At 35.9% G+C, this 19,470-nt stretch overlaps 1 protein-coding gene across 3 annotated transcripts; it reads right to left on the bottom strand.

Moving 5' to 3' along the window:
- Positions 1-4,512: 4,512 nt before the first annotated feature.
- LOC109181885 (monosaccharide-sensing protein 2-like) lies at positions 4,513-9,654 on the bottom strand. 3 transcript variants are annotated; one of them, XM_019331841.1, is made up of 7 exons: positions 9,365-9,654; positions 9,027-9,078; positions 8,677-8,792; positions 7,865-8,425; positions 6,550-7,499; positions 5,398-5,585; positions 4,513-5,205 (listed from the first exon to the last, which is right to left on the bottom strand). In XM_019331841.1, exons 3-7 carry the CDS (start codon positions 8,753-8,755, stop codon positions 4,761-4,763), a joined length of 2,223 nt encoding a protein of 740 aa, XP_019187386.1. In that variant the 5' UTR covers positions 8,756-8,792; positions 9,027-9,078; positions 9,365-9,654; the 3' UTR covers positions 4,513-4,760. The 3 variants fall into 3 exon arrangements, with proteins under 3 accessions (XP_019187386.1, XP_019187387.1, XP_019187388.1); XM_019331842.1 differs by having other exon boundaries at positions 4,568-5,205; positions 9,393-9,654; XM_019331843.1 differs by lacking the exon at positions 9,365-9,654 and adding an exon at positions 9,166-9,288 and having other exon boundaries at positions 4,568-5,205.
- Positions 9,655-19,470: the final 9,816 nt, after the last annotated feature.

Genomic DNA, 19,470 nt, shown 5'->3' with positions numbered 1-19,470 from the left:
CGACCTTTCGAACTGAATTAACCATTAACCGAAGTTTTAAAATTCCTTTAACCATTAACCGAACCGAAAAAGTTCGGTTCGAAAACGGTTAACCGAACTTTGTCGGTTCGATCGGTTAACCGAAAATTATCCGAAGTTTGCACACCCCTACTCATCTCTCCTTAAAATCTGTTTCATAATTCCCCTAATGGGGATAAATAGCAAAGAAGACAGACGAGCAACTGTATTACTTTTGAATTCTATCATTTTACTATATTACTTTTATTGCTTTACTTTAGAACTTTTCATATGGGTAAAAGTTTAACGTTTATTTACTATGTAAGCAATGATGTAATCTATTTGTAAAATTAAAAAAATAAAAAATTTCAAGATTCTCTTATATAAAGAACCTCGATGTGAATAAAATTATCAGATTTTCTACACAAAAAATTTCTCCCGTAATCTTACCTATGATCTTCTAAAGTCTAAACACTCTCCCTCTATAACGTGAAATCAAGAACTCAAACATACTATTCATAGAGATATTACTCTAAAAGTTGTTAAACAAATTAAATGTTGATTGAAACTAAGTGTAGGTCCGTTGTGGAATATGCGTAAATAAGTGATGTGATGGAATCCGATGAAGCAGACATTAGTGGAGTGTATTGCAAAGTAAAAAGTGAGTCCTCAATGATGAAGCAGGTGACTGGCCGGGATCATACTGAAAACTTGAAAAGACCTAAGTGTGCCCAGATTCTAAGTGTCTTTGCATCTCTGCCAGCTTGTTTTCTTGTTCTTTACTTGCTAATTACAAACAAATTGCCACTCAATTCCTTCTCAAAACATCATGCTTTTACCGCTGAAAATTATTATATTATTTGTACCGCATGTTTGGTACACAGAATCACGTTTGGTTCGCTGAAAAATATTTGAAGAGAAATGGAATTCAAATTCCATGGAAAACAAATTACCAGGAAAATAGATTTCATTGTTTGGTTAGTGGAAAAGAAATTATTGGGAATATGAATTCCATTGTTTGGTTGAGTTTGGAAAGGTAAGGAATTATGAATATAAAGACCAATATGCCCTTAACAATAATTTATACATATGTAGTTAATAAATTTTGATGAGGGCAAAATAGTCTATAGTACTATATTTTCTTCCCAACTCATTTGGAAAACAAAATACCAATGTTTAGGTAGAATTTTCTTTTCCTTCACCTTTGGGAAGTCAAATTCTCATGGAAAAGATTTTCCATCCAACCAAACAAGGTAAAACATCATTTTCCTACATTTCATGGAAAATCTTTTCCATGGAATTTGATTTCCATCCAACCAAACATCCCCTTAGGGTGTATTTGGAAATCAAAAAAAAATAACTTCTCTGAATAATATTTTCCACAAAATTATTAAGGACATATGAGGCTCACATTATTCATCTGTGTATTTGTTCTAATTTAGCTCCTTTTGAATAGTTGTATTGGTTAGATTAGTTGTTGTAACTTACAATATTTATAGCTATTTGAGCTTGCACTAATAAACTACTGAGTTTATAAACTCTATAAAAATGAGTCATTTTCTAAACAAATATTTTTATTCTTCGTGTTTAGTGTGTTTGGTTCATTCTTACTAGCGGGTGAAAAAAAAAAAAAAAAAAAAAAAAAAAAAAAAAAAAAACATGACTTTAAAACTAATTATTGGGGAAACACGTAAAGTACATGAAAGATGCATGAGTTTACTTGGCTTTTGGTAGTATACAACGTTGTTGATCCGAATTTCAAGACAAGTCAAATGATGAACCCAAAAATAAAAAAATTAAAAATTAAAAAAATTTATAAAAAAAAAACCCACAAACCAATGAGATTGAAGCACACAATTACACAAATGCCAAGGCATACCATATGCTTTCGATTTTGATATTTCTTTAATTTATTAATATTCAAGAATATGTTTATTTACGTTGATCAATAAACTCGTTTAACAAAACTAAAAGCAAATGATGATAATATTCTGACAAGAATATAAAGGTCTCCTTTGATTCACAGGTTTTGAACCCTATAATCATTTTCCAAATTAAATTACCTATTTATTTTATTATTTTTGAGCATTTTGAAATGGCATTCAAATCATAAAAGATTTTTAAAAAAGATTTTTGAGTCAAGTAACTTGTTGTTCAATAACATTTTTATAATTTATTCAAATGTGAGGTTACAAGTTTGAACCCTAGTGGAGACATGCACACACATACTCTTTGTATTTGATTTCAATTTTGATATCCCAAATTAAAATGTATTTGGTTTCACAAGTTGTAGTATTAGTTTATGCATTTTATTTTATTTTTGTACACCTGCAATTTTTTTTATTTTACCATTTTAATTTTTCATTTTTCCCTTTAAGTGGTTAACCTCATTAAATATAACAGTTTGTATACTATGTTTATTTTTGTTTCCTAAAAAAATGTTTATTTTTGTGTTTACTTACAAATTGTTTATGATTTTACATTTTTTTTTCTTTGTTTAATATATATATAAGTGGCGGGCTGCTATTTAGGAAACACACCCCTACCTAAGTAGGAAGCGGAACGGGTCAAACGGGCGGGCAAAATCCGTTTTGACAGCTCTATGGAAAAGTGCTGGCCATAGTAGTTTTTTCATACGAAAAAATCAAGTAGATTAATCTCTGATTACACTGAGTTAGTTGAATTAAGGGGCAAAGTGCTGACCATAGTGATTTTTTCATACGAAAAAATCAAGTAGGTGACTGAACTTTTAAAAGTTTCAATTAAACACACAAGTCACCAACATGTCATTTTTATGCATCAACGCCCACAAACCAATTATTCACCTGTAATAGCTTATTATTACGTTCCTGCGACCGGTTGCCTCGCTATTGAAGAAGGCGACCTGCTTTTCGCCTTATTCCTCAAAGAAAGCGACCAACAGTCACTTCCTTTACTAAAGAAGACAACCTGCTAGTCACTTTCTTCCTCAAAAGAAGCAACCGGTTGTTGGTCACTGGTTTTGCTCGACGAAACTAATAACCATTTATTACAGGTGAATAATCAATTCTTTGCTAATGATGTGCAAAAATAACATGTTGATATGTTTAATTGTAACTTTTAAAAGTTCAATAACCTAACTAATTAATTTTTTGTATAAAGTTCAAGACCAATTTAAACATTTTATCTAATAATTATAACATTAGTGACAAGAACACATGCATTTGTCCTAACATTGATTAGATATTAAGGTTTGTTAGTTTTGGGCAAATTCATTTTGGCATTTATCAACATTTATGAGATTTTTTCTCTATATAAGAAGACAGATGTATTTGTCTCACATGACTGAAATATCCATGTTTGCATGTCTGTTACTATTGAAGTATTGGTTCTCTGTGTAAAAGGATAAATGGAAATATGCATTTGACATTTGCCTAAATGGGTTTTATTTCTCTTTTAATGTTTTGATTTTTAATTTAATTTTAAATTTTAAATATCAACAAACTTGCTTATTAAAAAATAGCTTATTTGTACCCGTTACATGACCTAAAGTTATTACTCTCACAAGTCAATGACAAGAGCTTAAGATTAGTCTACCTTAAAAGTAATAATAGCTCATTTTTATTTAAATTTTGGAAAATGGTAATTTCCACTCTTGAATTATGTCCCTATTACATAATTAATCCCTTAGTAATATGCGAGGTAAATTTCGTCCTTAAATTTTTGTCTTACAGTAATTTTTTAACTCTTGGTAAAAAAATTTAAAACCCTAAATTTACATTTTTAGTTTTGTCACGTAAATATCACTATTCTTCTCACATATCTTCTTACCTAGCTCATGTCATTTTCAACTTAAGGAATGTTCAAATTTATCCAATAGTGTATGTTATGCAAAAAATTATCAAACTTGTTCAAGATCTATGATTCTTTGAGCTGAAAATAATCTAGATTGAATGTAGAAATACACACACAAAAAAAATAAATAAATAAATAAATAAAAGATTGATATTTAGATAATCAAATTAATATTTTACAAAATAAAAAATTTCAAAGTTTAATGTCAATAACTAACCGAATTTGTCTACAGGAGAATAAAAACACCACTTCTTACAAAACTTGAAGATGAAATCTAGAACTGAAATTATTAAAGGATTAACATCACTATTACCATTCCAAACAGTATTAAGGATTAACATCACTGTAACCCCTTTCAAAAAAAAAAACATCACTGTAACCCCTTTCAAAAAAAAACACATCACTGTTACAATTCCAAACAAAAAATCACAAATTCAAACCCTAAACTAAAAAAGTTACAGATTCGAATCCTATTTCAGTTTAGGGATTAACATATTATGCGAAACAACTATTATAAATAGGGATCTACCTTAAATAACAATGCAACTAAAAGACCAAAAGTTATACTATCCCTAAAAACTTTATGTGAATATATATATATATATATATATATATATATATATATATATGCAAAGGCTTCTCTTCTCTCTCACATCACATCCTTGTGTTGCTTGCCATTCCTTTGGTAGCTAAACTGAGCTAATTCATAAAATGTAAAGGTTCTTACAAATCAATAGAATCCAGTAAGGCAGAAATCAAGAAATGGAAGAGTAAGTTCCATAAAGATTTTATACAAAATACAGAAGTTTTGAGAAATAGGAAAAAGCACAATGCATCAAACCCTTGATGAAGAAATCAATCTCAGTTGTTGTTTCCATCAAATAAGGCCTCACAATTAGAGACCCCCCTTTGAGCTTCCTCTCATTCATTCATTCATTCTTGGCCATTTCTGCTTGTCTTGCACCAACAGCGAAGAATTCCGTGATCACCTCGAGGGGCATGCCTTTCGTCTCGGGAACCCGAAGGAACACGAAGATCCACGAGATCACGCACACCACCGCGTAGATCCCGAACACCCCAGCCAGCCCCATGGAACTCAGCATCACGGGCAACGAATAGGTAACGATGACGTCGCATATCCAGAAAACTAGCGCGCATATGGCGATGCACTGGCCACGAACCCTCGTGGGGAAGATCTCCGCGCAGAGGATGTTCGGGATCGGCCCGTAGCCCATCACGAAGCTGCAGAAGTAGAGGATCACGCAGATGGTGGAGAGCACCGCGTGGGCAACGCTGCCGAGGTTGATAACGTTGCCAAGGACGAGTACAACGAGGGAGAATATCAGAACGGGGATTGTGGAGAGCAGCAGTGTCCTGAAATAAATCGTTTTTAGTTTTATCTATTATGGTTTACAGTGTTGCAAAAATCGGCCTAGGCGCTAGGCGGTCCCAGGCGCCTAGCGGTTTTTCCAACATTGATGGTTTATAATCAGTAAAGAAAAGACGAATGAAATTGCAGTTCGTATAAAGGGATCAGAGGAAAAATTAATGTTTAATAGACGCTACCTTCTGCCAGAAACATCCATGAACCGCATAGCAACGGCTATGGAAGGAAGCATTAAAAGGTTCGTAAAAGCACTGATAAGGAAAGACGCAGAGTCCGATCCTAGGCCAAGGTTGGAAAGGAGAACGGATACGCCTGCCTGCTCGAGAATTTGAGGAGTGTAGTACATCACCCCGTTTATACCAGAAAACTGCAAAAACAATATTTCGAATTAGCGGGTGGGTTGGTAAATGGCTTGTAGCTATAAAAGTTATTTTACTTGCCAATAAGAATCAAAATTCATGCGGTTTCATGGAATTTATTTTGATGCAAAAGCAGGAAAACATTGAATTAAAACTTAAGTATCAAAGATAAGTAGGGGCAATCCCAGCCAAGTTGGTCAGACTGTTTACTTGGTAACCACAAGGTTACAACTTATAAGTAAAACTCCCAACAAGAGCGGCCTATTTGGCCTTAATGGTTTGAACCAATCAGCTATGAGCAACCTAAGCTGGTTTACCTCCTTGTGGTCTTTTGCTGGTTAGGGTCACAAGTCAGGGTTCGGGTAGTGGCTAATGATTTCCCTCGTCACCCAAAAAAAGAAAAACTACACCCCACATATTTCAACTTATGAAGGGCGAATAAATAGAAGACAAAATGGTGCTAATGTACATCAAGTAGTGCTTAAAGATGAGGCCATGATTAGTAAATAGTTAGCCTATCAGCCAATTTTGACTTGTTTGACCACTATTAGCTGTTTGACTTGGTTAAACAACCAATATAAGTGTTTGATTAATTAGTTTTTTGTAACAACTTATTGATCCAAAACACTAAAATTCAAAAAGCTGCTCAAAGCAGGTTTTCATTTTGTATGTAATCAGCTATCAGATAACATCTAATTTACCAAACATCTTTCTACAATAAGCTAATGCTATCAACTAATCAAACTAATTAACCCAATCAGCTAACAACTATTTACCAAACACCCCGAGATCTACTCCAGAAAGTGGAGTTCATTTACTAATAAAAACATTGTCCCCACTATAACTATAGGAGAATTGCTTTGTGAAATACCAAGTTAGGTTAGTGCATTAAAATATTAAAAATAGCATGTAATAAAGAGAAATAAAAGTTCTACTAAATTAACAAAGAAAGAAAGGAACCAAAAGATATACCTGCTGCAGAATCTGAATTCCAATTCCAACAATAAGTGCTCGCTTAACACCCGGTTCAAGAAGAGCGGTCCAACTTGGGCCCTTCGAAGCAATTTCCGACGGATGAACCATTGCCGGTCCAACGGGATGCTGATCCAAGAGTTCCTTCGAATAAAGAGCAGGCTGACTTACCAGAGCTGCAGCCTGAATATATTCGCCTTCAACAGGAACATCACCACCGGGTAGTGATAGGAGAGAGCCTCGTTGAGACCCGGGGCCCCCTTCCTGATGTAAATAAATCCTTCTAAAACCTCCTTCTTTCTTCCCATCACCGCCTTCTTTCTCAGACCACTTCCACGCTAGCTGCCAGCCGCCGCCAATACCCATGCTGCCAACCGCATCTCCAGCGTTTCCTTGTATAAGAGTGCTATGGCGTCTCATACTTAGAATGCTCCCGTGGGAGGCGGGTGGGACCATATCCTTTTCCGCAGTTGTCGCCTGGCGGGAGATCAACGGGCTATGTAAATTGTCATCGGAGTCCGCATCCACACCATCGGACCCGTAATCCTCGCCTTCTCTCTGCAGACTTTCCTCGTCCCACTGTTCGTTCCCCTTAGTATGATCCGCGGTGCTTATCATACTGCCAAAGTTCGGGAACAGCATACTTCGCATGCTTCCCGTCTCGGGGAGCTTCTCGTGGACACTGCCAAAGAGAGTGACGAGAGGATCCATAAGAGGAACGGTTTGGCTCGCCATGCTTCCATGCCTCGACACAAGCCCGATACTACTCTGTCCAGTTACCGGTTTGGCAATCCACGATAGACCCTCCTCGGGTCCATACAACTTGATACGATCTTTGTCAGCTGCAAGGTCCTCATCTTCCGGAAGCTCATCAGCCGGACCAATTATGTATTCTTCTATAGACGTCTCACCGCCAACAGCAAGACCTTCAACGAGCAAAGCCATCTCTCCTGTGTGCGAAAGTAGGATCAGTGCAATGTAACAAATTAAATATACATTGTAAGTGGACTTTACTCAATTCGGATCGGGTAATCAATTACTCCATATTATTAGTAGCTTAAAATAAACTATAAGCTCCTAAATAAGCTCTGCCAAACAGATGCCCCAAATTTATTAAAGTGATGTTCAAGCTATCTTTAAGACAGGACAAGTAATTCTTAAGAAATCCAAAATAGCAATTAATTAGATATCTTTATTACGTTTATTAGGCAAACCCGTCTAAAATCACGTAGAACATAGTCAACGTCCACGTAAAGATTCGATCATGAACCGAAAATTCGCATCGTGTGTAATGAAGTAAGAATGGAAAGCATACCCGATACATCTTCTCTGCCACGCAATTTCTGCAAAACTCGTTTGGCCTCTACCATCCTTCCTTTGCTAACAAGCCATCGAGGAGACTCGGGCAAATAAAACACAGTTAGGGCAAAATACAAAAGCGATGGGATCGAAAGAACCCCGAGCATCAATCTCCAGCTCGGCGCTGTCGTCACCGACATTCCAAAAATCATACAATACGCCAAAAACATCCCCCCCGACCCGGTAAATTGGGGAAGGGTATTTAACAATCCTCTAATCTCCGACGGTGCTGTCTCCGATATATAGAGCGGGACAAGAGTAACCGCCAATCCAATCCCGAACCCATCCAAAAGCCTCGCTATTAGTAGGACATAGACATTAGGCGACCACAACATTATCAAACCACTCAGGAAATAAAACATTGACGAGAGAATGAGCATCGGGCGTCGACCAAGCCAGTCGGCTATGGATCCCGAACACGTCGTAATTAGCGTGGCTCCAATGAGAGACATGGCAACCACAAGCCCTTCCATATAAGTTTCCAAAACAAGCTCCTTCTTTATGTAAACAACAGCTCCTAGAATGTTTTCAAAAACACAATTAAAACAACATAGTAGAATCCCCTTTCACCTATAGTTTAAGACCCAGAAAACCCCAAACATGGAAAATGCATTTACTGAAACAACAAAAGAACACAAACCCTTCAATTGCAGACAATTCTATCAAAGCTTAAAACTAAAGACAAGGTTTCAGACAACATAAACTGTTAATGATCTTATGAAGGGTAGGTGAAAAACTAGGTTTAAAAGGAAAGAACAAACAAAGTACCTGCTATGGTGGCATTATCCCAACCCTGCAAAAAGTTCCCAATTGTGGCCGCAATCGCCACTAACACAGCCCCGTTCATTCTCAACAACCCTGAATCCAACTCCAACTAATATGAACTGCAAGCACCAGTAAAACTCAGATCAGTTGTTCCACCAAAAGAGAACAGATCCAATACAGAAGAATCTTGCTAACTTGTAAGAACTAATTTTGATCTTTGCTACAGTAAATTAATGATTACGCCACCAAAAACAAAACAGATTTTAATTATATAAGTAAGAAACCCATCAACATCAATGACACGAAATTATAAAAATAAGAATCAGAGATCCAAAGTGGAAAAGACTGCTCACCTTTGTAGAAACAACAAGGCCAGACCTCAAGGGCTCCCAGGGAAGACTAAATCTGAGATGGAAGCAAAGGGAAAAAAGGGAAAAAACAATTATCCCACAGGTAAACTGGAAAAAAATAAAAATAAAAACAAAAAAATACAGCTAAGTTGCAGCATAAAAGGCCTTGATTGTTGTATATAAGCGCCGGCACATGCTTATCTTTAAATGCAGGGCAAAGGAGCAATTGGGCATCTCTGACGATATATTTGGCATATACTAACTAAGGGGATTAATTTATAAATGATGAGAGATTTGAAGCAAGAAAAAAATAAAATTAAATTAAAAAAAAAAAAACTAACCATAAAAGTATAAACCAAAACCACCCACCCTTCTTCAACTTCTTGCTAAAAGATGACTACTCAAGTACAAAAGCCACTCATCACTCATCAGTCATAAGGCAACTCTCTGCAGAAAAGATTCTCAGAACCCATTAATCAGAAAACACCCAGAAGCTTAAACTGGAAAAGGAGTCAAAATCTGGGCAAAAAGATTCAATCTTTATCGTTCAAGAATCAAGAAGACTACTGGGGTTGAGTAGAACGAAGTGATACGGAGTAGAAGAGAAGAGAGGAGACAATTAGACAAATATGACAGTATAAATGGGGGAGAGATTTGAGAGATGAAATAGACAGAAGCAATCAGTAGAAGGGTGGAGACAGCAGGGACCAACTAAAAGCTTGACCGTCCAATGCATCATATTCGATCTACAAGCCACGTGTCCTCCGATCCCAACTCCTTGTGCTCTACCCCACCTTTCAACAATTTATTTACTACTGTACTTAGACTAGACAAACGATATTATTCGGTTTTACATTTCTCCATCAACTCTACCTGTAGTATTGTGGGGTAGGGAGATCCGTGGTCGAGTAAATGTAGCATGATTCTGATATCTTATTGATCATCAGTATTTAACATTTTACTATTTTGGAAATGATATAATCTTCTGTCTCATTTTATGTGAAAGTTCGATTAAAGTTATTTCTAAATTAAGTTTTTAAATATTCATTCTAGTGTTAGTATTTGACTTTGAGTGACTTTCTTGTGAATATTAATTATGAATAAAGTGTTGGTTACTATTAAGTAAAAAGTGTAATTTTTCTTATTTTAAAATCAAAATGTACAAAATTTTACATTTTGCTTCAAAACTATTATATTTTCTCTTATAAGTAATAAATATTTTATTCCTTATTAGTATTACATTTTTCCTTATAAATATTGTATTTTTATCTTAATCCGATCCATCTCACGAATAAGGATCCGTTAGACGGTCTCATACAAGTTTTTGCCTTTAAATTTATATATTTACAAACTACATGAAAATCTATACTCTATACTATATATAAAAACAAAATCATTAACTTTAACTCCCCGCCCAATTCCTAAAAAATCTCGCTTTCTAATAAAATATATTGTTCTATACTTTCCTATTCGTACTATAATTCTAGATTAAAATTCCTATTCTAATATTATAAAATAGTGTAACACAATTCCTAATAGAATATATTGTTTCCTACTTTCGTATTCGTACTATAATTCTACATTAAAAATCTTATTTGTAATACAATAAGACAATCTATATCTATATATAATCCATATCTATCTATATATCTATATCCATCTAGGTCTATATATATATATATATATATATATATATATATATATATATATATATATATATATATATATATATATAAAATTAAAAGTGAAATTCTCCTTCTAGCAATTTCCCGCCCAAACTCTAGTCAAATTATTTAATTATGGTAAACTATGAAATAATTAATTATGGTAATAGAAATCCTGGAAGAATATATAGAATACAAGAATATCTAATTATGGTTATATTATTATTGTGCCTCACGGAATAGAATAGAATATATATATATATATATATATATATATATATATATATATATATATATATATATATATATATATATATATAGAGAGAGAGAGAGAGGGATGCACTCAGGTGCGAATAAGTGCCCAGGAAGGAATATGCGAACGAATCAGCGCGCAACATGTGTCCAAATCTAATAGCTTAAAAAAACGCGGTGGCATTTTCGTAAATAATTGAAATCGAAGTGCAAGTAAAATCACTTACAAGTGCACCTACTTTCACATATAAGTGCATGTAATTTTGACTTGTTAGCATTCACTTCCCGCAAACATTCATGCACCTGGGTGTGCTTATAACTACAGGTGCAACTGTTTATAATTATAGGTGCAACTACTTATAACTATAGGTGCACCTACTTTCACCTATAAGTGCATGTAATTTTGTCTTGTTAACATTCATTGATCTGAGTTCAGCGGGTAGTAATACCGCTGAAAACCACCCGCAAACATTCATGCACCTAGGTGCAACTACTTATAACTATGTGTGCAACTACTTAGAACTATAGGTGCAACTACTTATAACTATAGGTGCACTTAGTATTGATCCTCAATGTAAATTTTTACTTGCACCTATAATACATTTTACATGCACTTGTAATACATTTTACTTGCACTTCGATGTTCAATTATTTACGAAAATGCCATCGCGTTTTTTAAAAAAATCAGTGTTTCTCATCCATTAGATCTGGACACGTGGACGAACAGAATCCATTCTTATTTCGCTCCTGGGCGAAGCATTCGCATGTGAGTGCAATTATATATATATATATATATAATTAAAATTAAAAGTAAAATCCTCCTTCTAGCATTTTCCCTCCCAAACTCATTGTATTGATCAAATTATTTAATTATGGTAAACTATGGAATAATTAATGATGGTAATAGAAATCCTAGAAGAATATACAATACAAGAATATTTAATTATGGTTATATTCTTATTGTGCCTAACGGTCATTATATACTAATAGAACTTGACAAGAAAATGATAATAATATAACTGGTAATAATAATAATAATAATAATAATAATAATAATAATAATAATAATAATTTAAGAATTATAACATAGATTTCCTCATCTAATTTGTCATTTAGAAAAGCGGTTTTCACATCCATTTGATGAACTTCCAAATTCTGCAACGCGGCTATGGCAAGTATCATCCTAATGGAGTTTATTCTTGTCAGGGGTAGGGGTGGAAATAGGCCGGGCCGAGCCAAGCTTTAGAAAATTAGGCATGCGTCTGTTACGAATATCTAAGGCCTGAGCCTGTATGTAGGCTTTTTGTTAGGCTCAAGCCTGAGCCTACAATTAGTCTGGTCTGGCCTAAAGCCTTTTTTAAAGCTTGTTTAGTATGTATGCCATTAAAAAGGCTTCAAAGTAAGTTATTCTTTGAGTTTAAAACCTATATATTAAGTCTTTTTTAAAACTTTAATAAGTATTTCTAAATAATTTAAGAAATATAGCTACATAAATACATCGCCACAATGCAAACATAATAGTATTAAAGCATATATATAAAATAAAATAAAACAAGTCACAACTTCAACATGCTTGTTAACTTATTTAGGAATGAATTCAATTGTATCATCATATATAATCTCATAAATAGTTAACAATTAACTCACATAATTAAGTCGTGACAATTCATTAAATATTTAACGGTAAGAACAATTAAACAATAAGAACACTTATAATATGATTAATAACAATGTTTATAGTTCAATTATAATTTAGAATGCGATTTTGGAGGTAGAGGGTTAGGGTTTGATAATTATATATACTGGGAATTATATTGTAAATATAAAAATATATTAGGTATAAAATATATAGAATATATACTAACTTAATATTACAAATAAATTATATATATGCGTGTAAATAGGCTAGGCCTGTAGGCATGAAGGCCGAGCTGGGTATAAATATGCCTGGCCTGTTTAGTTTAATATGCTTCAAAATGAGCCCAAGCCTGGCTCTTTACTAAACAAGCCAGGTCTATGTAGGCATTAAATAGGCCGGGCCTTAGGCCCCTACGAAGGGGTCTGGCCTATTCCCACCCCTAGTCACGGGAGAATACGTGTCGAAGTAATCAAGGCCCTCGTGTTGCTTATAACCGTTGATTACAAGCCTAGCCTTATACTTCTTAACGGAACCATCAGTTTTCATCTTCCTTTTAAAGACCCACTTGAATCCTAAGGGTTTACTACTCGGAGGAAGATCAACAAGTTCCCAAGTGTGATTCTGTAGAATATAATCCACTTCACTCTTTATAGCCTCTTTTCACATTGGTCCTTCCATAGAAGTCACGACTTCTACATACGTTCGAGGCCCATTCTCTATCAAACAAGATAGAAAATCGGGTTCATTTTCTAATAAACAAGTTAGAGTACCCAAATCATACTCTAACATGTAAGTTAGAACATCAGGACCAAATGATTTTTCAACTTTTGCCCGCTTACTACGTCTCGGTTCGAGCTCGGGTTCTTTCTCAGATTTTTCACTATCGTTATCCATAGTTTCATCAAATGTCTGTTTTGACGTACTTGGTCCCTCGTTGGACTTACAAGGAAATACATTTTCAAAGAAATATGCATTCCTTGATTCTATTATCGTGTTCTCATATACGTCCGGATTATGGGACTCGTGTACTAAGAACCGATAAGCACTATTGTTATGTGCATAGCCGATAAAGATACAGTCCATCGTCTTAAGACCTATCTTCACTTTCTTAGGTGTTGGCACCAAAACTTTGGCAAGACACCCCCACACTTTCAGGCACTGGTAAGAAGGTTTCCTACGGTTCCACAGCTCATAAGGAGTATTATCAAGCTTCTTGGAAAGTACCTTATTTAAAAGGTAATTACTTGTCAAAATTGCATCACCCCACATACTCTGAGGTAGGTCCGAACTTATAAGCATCGCATTCATCATATATTTCAATGTACAATTCTTTCGTTCGGCAACACCGTTCGATTGAGGTGTGTAAGGTGTCGTATGCTCGTGTATGATACCTACACTTGCACAAAAGTCACTGATAGGTGTGATAAGTGCTTATTTGTTTATATTTTTCACCTTTTTCACTAATCTATTTTGCATATAGATCATTCCAAATTCCATGAGATTAGACTAAATTGTATTATTTTGCAAGGAGTTTGGTTTGAAAAGCTTTGGAAGCAAAAATGAGTAGTTTCATGCACTTTGGTGGTCATTGGAGTCAAAAGAAGCATTTTGGATGGATTAGGAGTCCATGGGAGCCAAGGAGAAGCTAAGAGGATGGACAAAACACTTCCAAGAGAGCCTAAGAGTGGTGTATTCAATGGTCTTGGCCATTTGGGCAAACCAAAGCAAAATAGAAGAAAAAGATCAATGCATTGTGATTCCCGACCTGCACGTCGATGTCTTAATTTTTGGACTGTATCTCAGCCTATGAATGTCCAAATATAGTGATTTTTGCGCCGTTGGAAAGAAGACTCGAAGGGCTACAACTTTCATGAAGATATCAAAGCCTAATTTTGAAGATAAAGTGGTCAAAATGAGCCTACAAGCCGGAGTTACGTTATAGAGAAGCACTCGACGCGTCGAATCTTGCCAGAAACTCGCGATTTTCATGCTGTAAATTCTCGACCCGTCGAGCCCCCATCTTTGCTCCTTTTGAGCTGAGTTTTCACTCATTTCTCCATGGTTTTTGAACCCTAGTCATATTTTTTTTTTCACTTCCTTTCATATTTTTAGGTTAGATTAGGTGTAGATTTAGGTTATTTATCATCTTTGGAGCTTGTATTGAAGGGTCTACACTTTGATTTCAAGATTTTACCATCCATTTCAATAGAGAAACTTCTTCTGCCTTTTATCTCTTTATCTTACAATGTTTATGCTTTACACTTATGTTTTTGTGTTCTTTATGCTATTTAATCATGAGTAGTTAGTTTATAGACTTGAGTTAGGGTTGTATTACCTATCTTGATGCTTGATTTGTGATTATTGCATAAAGGGAATTTTTGCCTACCTAGGGTTCTTGAGTTTATGAAGGATTTGTGTTTGTATATTGTTAATGCTTGGTGTACAAAATTCATTAGCATGTTTTGGATTATTCTTGGCCTCAATGAGAGTTGGGTCAAGATTCCAAGTCACTCCTTACATAAATCTGATTTTTCCTACGAAAATGGGGGTAATTGGGGGTTTTAGATGCTTTGTGTTCTTGAAGAACTTGGAGTTGATTCACCACGAGAGTGGGTCAATTCCTTGTTCTAATCCTTGTTAATTTGCTCACGTGAGTGACTTATAGACTAGGATTCCTACGTGTATCCTCTCTATTCCTTGGTTGTGTGATTTTCCCCAATCTTTAGGTTGTGCTATGCATCTATAAGATAATGCTCCTTAGCTTGAGTCCTATTTCTTTGTTTCGTGTTTATATCTTGTTAATATGTGTTTGTATTACTTTGTTTAGTTACCGTAGTCTCAACCTTGTTATACTTTGCTTAGCTTCTTATTGATTGCCTAGTGCTTGTGCCTATTTGCTTGTGATTGCATGTTACGTGCAATATCCCTCAATCCCTTTAGGATGACATTTCACACTCGTACACTCACCATCACTCATTTTTGCTACACACCAAGGTGCTTCGTACTCACAACCTTGATCGCTTCTAACCTTCTTAATTCTTCGATTAAGTTGGTTTTCCACTTCATTCTTATAAAGAATGAATTTATCGACGGCTTCATCTTTGCTCTTAAGCAAATACACATAGCTGTATCGTGCGCTATCATCGATAAACGTGATAAAATACTTATTACCACATCTCGTTTGTATCGATCTAAAATCGCACAAATCACTATGGATTAATTCTAGTGATTCAATTTCCCCTTCAACCGATTTGAAAGGTACTTTCGTTAGTTTTGTCTCAACACAAATTTCACATTTGTTATTTGTGTTAATTTGAAAATTAGGAATATGGTGCATGCTAATTAATCTACATATAGAATTAAAATTAATATGACCTAGTCTATCATGCTACAAATTGGAAGACTCAAGCAAGTAAACAGAATTAACTTTGCTTTTATTGATAACAGGAATTACACTGAGCTTAAAAAGCCATCAATTACATATCATTTACCAATAAACATCCCTAACTTAGACAAAACTACTTTGTCGGACTTGAACACCATGCGGAACCCATACTTGTTCAACAGTGAGCCAGACACAATATTCTTCCTCAGCTCCGGAACATACAGCACGTTGTTCAACGTCAGTTCCTTCCCAGAAGTCATCTTCAGAACCACTTTGCCCATGCCTTCCACAGCAGACTGAGCAGAGTTTTCCATCCACACCTTTTCACCCATGATGGTCTCAAAGGTGTTAAACATCTCTTGGTTGCAACACAAATGCCTGGTTGCACCGGTATCGATGAACCACTCATGTGGGTTAGAGCCCACGAGGTTCACTTTGGTCACCATAGCCGAAAGGCTAATCTTGACCTCCTTCTGACTGCTTTCTCCAACAACGTTGACTTCAAAACTCTTGTTCTTCTTCTTTGGAGCCTTGCATTCAGATGCCTTGTGGCCAGGTTTGCCACAATTGTAGCATGTACCAGGAAACTTGTTCTTGGTAATGCCTCCTTTCGGACATAGCTTTCGCTTGTTCTTCTTGTTCCTCTTGGAGCTTTTACCGTGCTCCACAACGTTGGCCTTAGCGCCATCAACGACGAGAACTCTCATATCATTCATCATGTTCCCCTCCTCAATTCTGAGTCGCTGGATCAGGTTCTCCATGTTTATCTCATTTCGCTTGTGCTTAAGGTAGTTCTTGAAGTCCTTTCAACCTGGAGGTAACAAGTGGATCACATATCCTACTTGGACGGCTTCACTCAGCACCATGCCCTTGTCACGGATCTTGTCGAAGATTAATTGCAAATCTTTTACCTGACTTAGCACGGTCTTAGAATCAACCATTTTGAAGTCGAGGAATCGGCCAACCACAAATTTCTTTGCTCCGGTATCCTCACTTCTATACTTGTGATCCAAGGCTTCCCACAAAGCTTTTTATGTGCTTATCTTTCGATACACATCGTATAGCGTATCACACAATCTCCTTAGGATGTAGTTTCGGCAAAGGAAGTCCGAATCCTTCTAATAGCCAACTGCCATCATGGATTTAGCATCTTGTTTCTTTAACTCAGGAACTTTCTCGGTCAAAAACCTTGTCAAGCCGAGAGTTGCTAGGTAGAACAACATCTTTTGTTACCACCTCTTGAAGTTCGATCCGACACCGGTGAACTTCTCCGACTTTTCAGCCCATCCGCTCAGTACCGAAGGTACCCGAGTCATGGGAATGTATCCCTCAGTGCTCCCACCATCTTGTGGACCTACGTTCACTGGTGGTGCATGGGAATTCGCAACATTGTTGTCATTCCCACCATTGTTATCCGCAACAACATTTTCCTCCCCTTGATTTGGTTGTCCGGGGTTCTCCATTTCTTCAAGGAAATTAGGAGACAAAAGCCAACGGGAAAACGAGAAATAATAAGGTTTTAAGATGGTTAGATATTTCGTTGGTAAAACCCAATAATAATCCTACAAAATAAAGATTATTATTTGCAGAAAATTTGGGAAGGAAAGGGTGAAGGAATATGGCTCGGGTTTGGTGTAGGTTGTTAGCACAAGTCGAACGAATCACTCTTTCCTTAAAACCTTATTTGCTACCACCCACAAGTGCTATGACCGTTGTAGCCTAGATTTCCCATGATAAAATGTGATACGATTAAATGTTTGAGCACCCAAATAAAGAATCAGGCGAACTAGAGCAATGTGATGAACAAAATTGGCTAAAGAAAGGAGTAGAAACATAGAGTTTTGGAGCTGAAAAGTTTACTTTCTTGTTCTTTTTAAAATTTATGCTGCTCTACCCTATCTTATATAGGGCTTGAGGATTGAATAACATTTAATTGTTGACATTTAAACTGATATAAAATCAATTTGCAACAGCTAAAACATCAGGCCACTACCTGAAAATTAAATTCAGAATTCAAAATTGAAATTAATGCAATATTAATTCCGTAATGGGTGAATTTAATCTTCAAAACAGTAAGAACTTTCTGGTTACAGACTGTTGGCGTACAGGGTTTGGTCTCCAGCCGAACCATAGCAACGGGTTCGGTCTCCAACCGAACCATAACAACTACTTTTGGCCTTGTTGAGGGCTCAGCTTTCGGCCTCCAAGGCCGAGAGCTCGCTATCACACTACTTTCGGCCTTATTGAGGGCTCAGCTTTCGCCCCCCAAGGCCGAGAGCTCGCTGTCTCGCTATTACCTTTTGGCCTCATAAGGCCGAGAGGCCCACTTTCGTCCCAAGGCCGAACAACACTATGACTCCAGATTCAGCTCACAAGACCGAACCTCAGTGGTTATGTTGGTAAAATGATACCGATATGCCCGCCAATCGTAAGGCCGAGAGGCCCACAAAACCGAACCACAGTGGTTGTGTTGGTAAAATGATAGTGGTATGCCCATTAATTGTGCCAGCGTACACGGGTTCGGGCTTAAATCAAACATTTTCAATCTCAATTTGATTATTTGATTCGCACCGCCCCTATGACTCCAGATTCAGCTCACAAGACCGAACCTTAGTGGTTATGTTGGTAAAATGATACCGATATGCCCGCCAATCGTAAGGCCGAGAGGCCCACAAGACCGAACCACAGTGGTTGTGTTGGTAAAATGATAGTGGTATGCCCGTTAATTGTGCCAGCATACACGGGTTCGGGCTTAAATCAAACATTTTCAATCTTAATATGTCATTTTAAGCTATTTTTCTAACATTTTTTTTTAACAATATAGTGTGTATTTCTGGATAATTCTGAGAAGTGCATTGTATAGTGTTAAAAGTTGCACGGTAAAGTTGATAAAAATTTTAAAAATCCCACCATGTTTTTTTTTATTATTATTTCATTAGAATCGTGCAATTTTTTCATATGTAAAATTGAGATTGATTCTTAATTTTCTCACATGAGCTTGTTCTCATATGATCTCCTTCCCCTCCCTCTTTCTCTCTCTCTACATACATACATGTGTGTGTCAAAAAAGTGTATTTTATTTTGTATGGAGTAATATACTAATATATTACGTTAAAAAATTTAAAATAAAATTAATCTTAAAATAACAAATGAAATAATTAAATGAAAGAAGAATAATCAATAGAGTAAATTAACGAAATGGTCCCATGACTATAGCGAAATTACCAATTTGGTCCTTGATTATTTTTTTGACCAATTAAGTCCCTCAACTTTAAAAATCTTAACCAATTTGGTCCTCCATTTGTTTGACCGTTAGTCAACCGTTAACTTGGGACCAAATTGTAATTTGCTATAATCAAGGGACCATTTTGGTAATTAACTTTAAGGTGGGCAATTCGGTTCAGTTTTTTTCGAACCGAACCGTAACAAACTAGTTAGATTCGGTAATATACCGAACAACCGAACGGTAATAGATTCTTGTATACCGAACAGTTTGGTAAAAACTCG

The sequence above is a fragment of the Ipomoea nil genome, unplaced genomic scaffold (genome assembly GCF_001879475.1).
Source record: "Ipomoea nil cultivar Tokyo-kokei standard unplaced genomic scaffold, Asagao_1.1 scaffold1043, whole genome shotgun sequence".
Lineage (NCBI taxonomy): Eukaryota > Viridiplantae > Streptophyta > Magnoliopsida > Solanales > Convolvulaceae > Ipomoea > Ipomoea nil.
The sequence above is the reverse complement of the archived record's forward strand: the minus strand, read 5'-3'. Positions and strand labels throughout refer to the sequence as shown.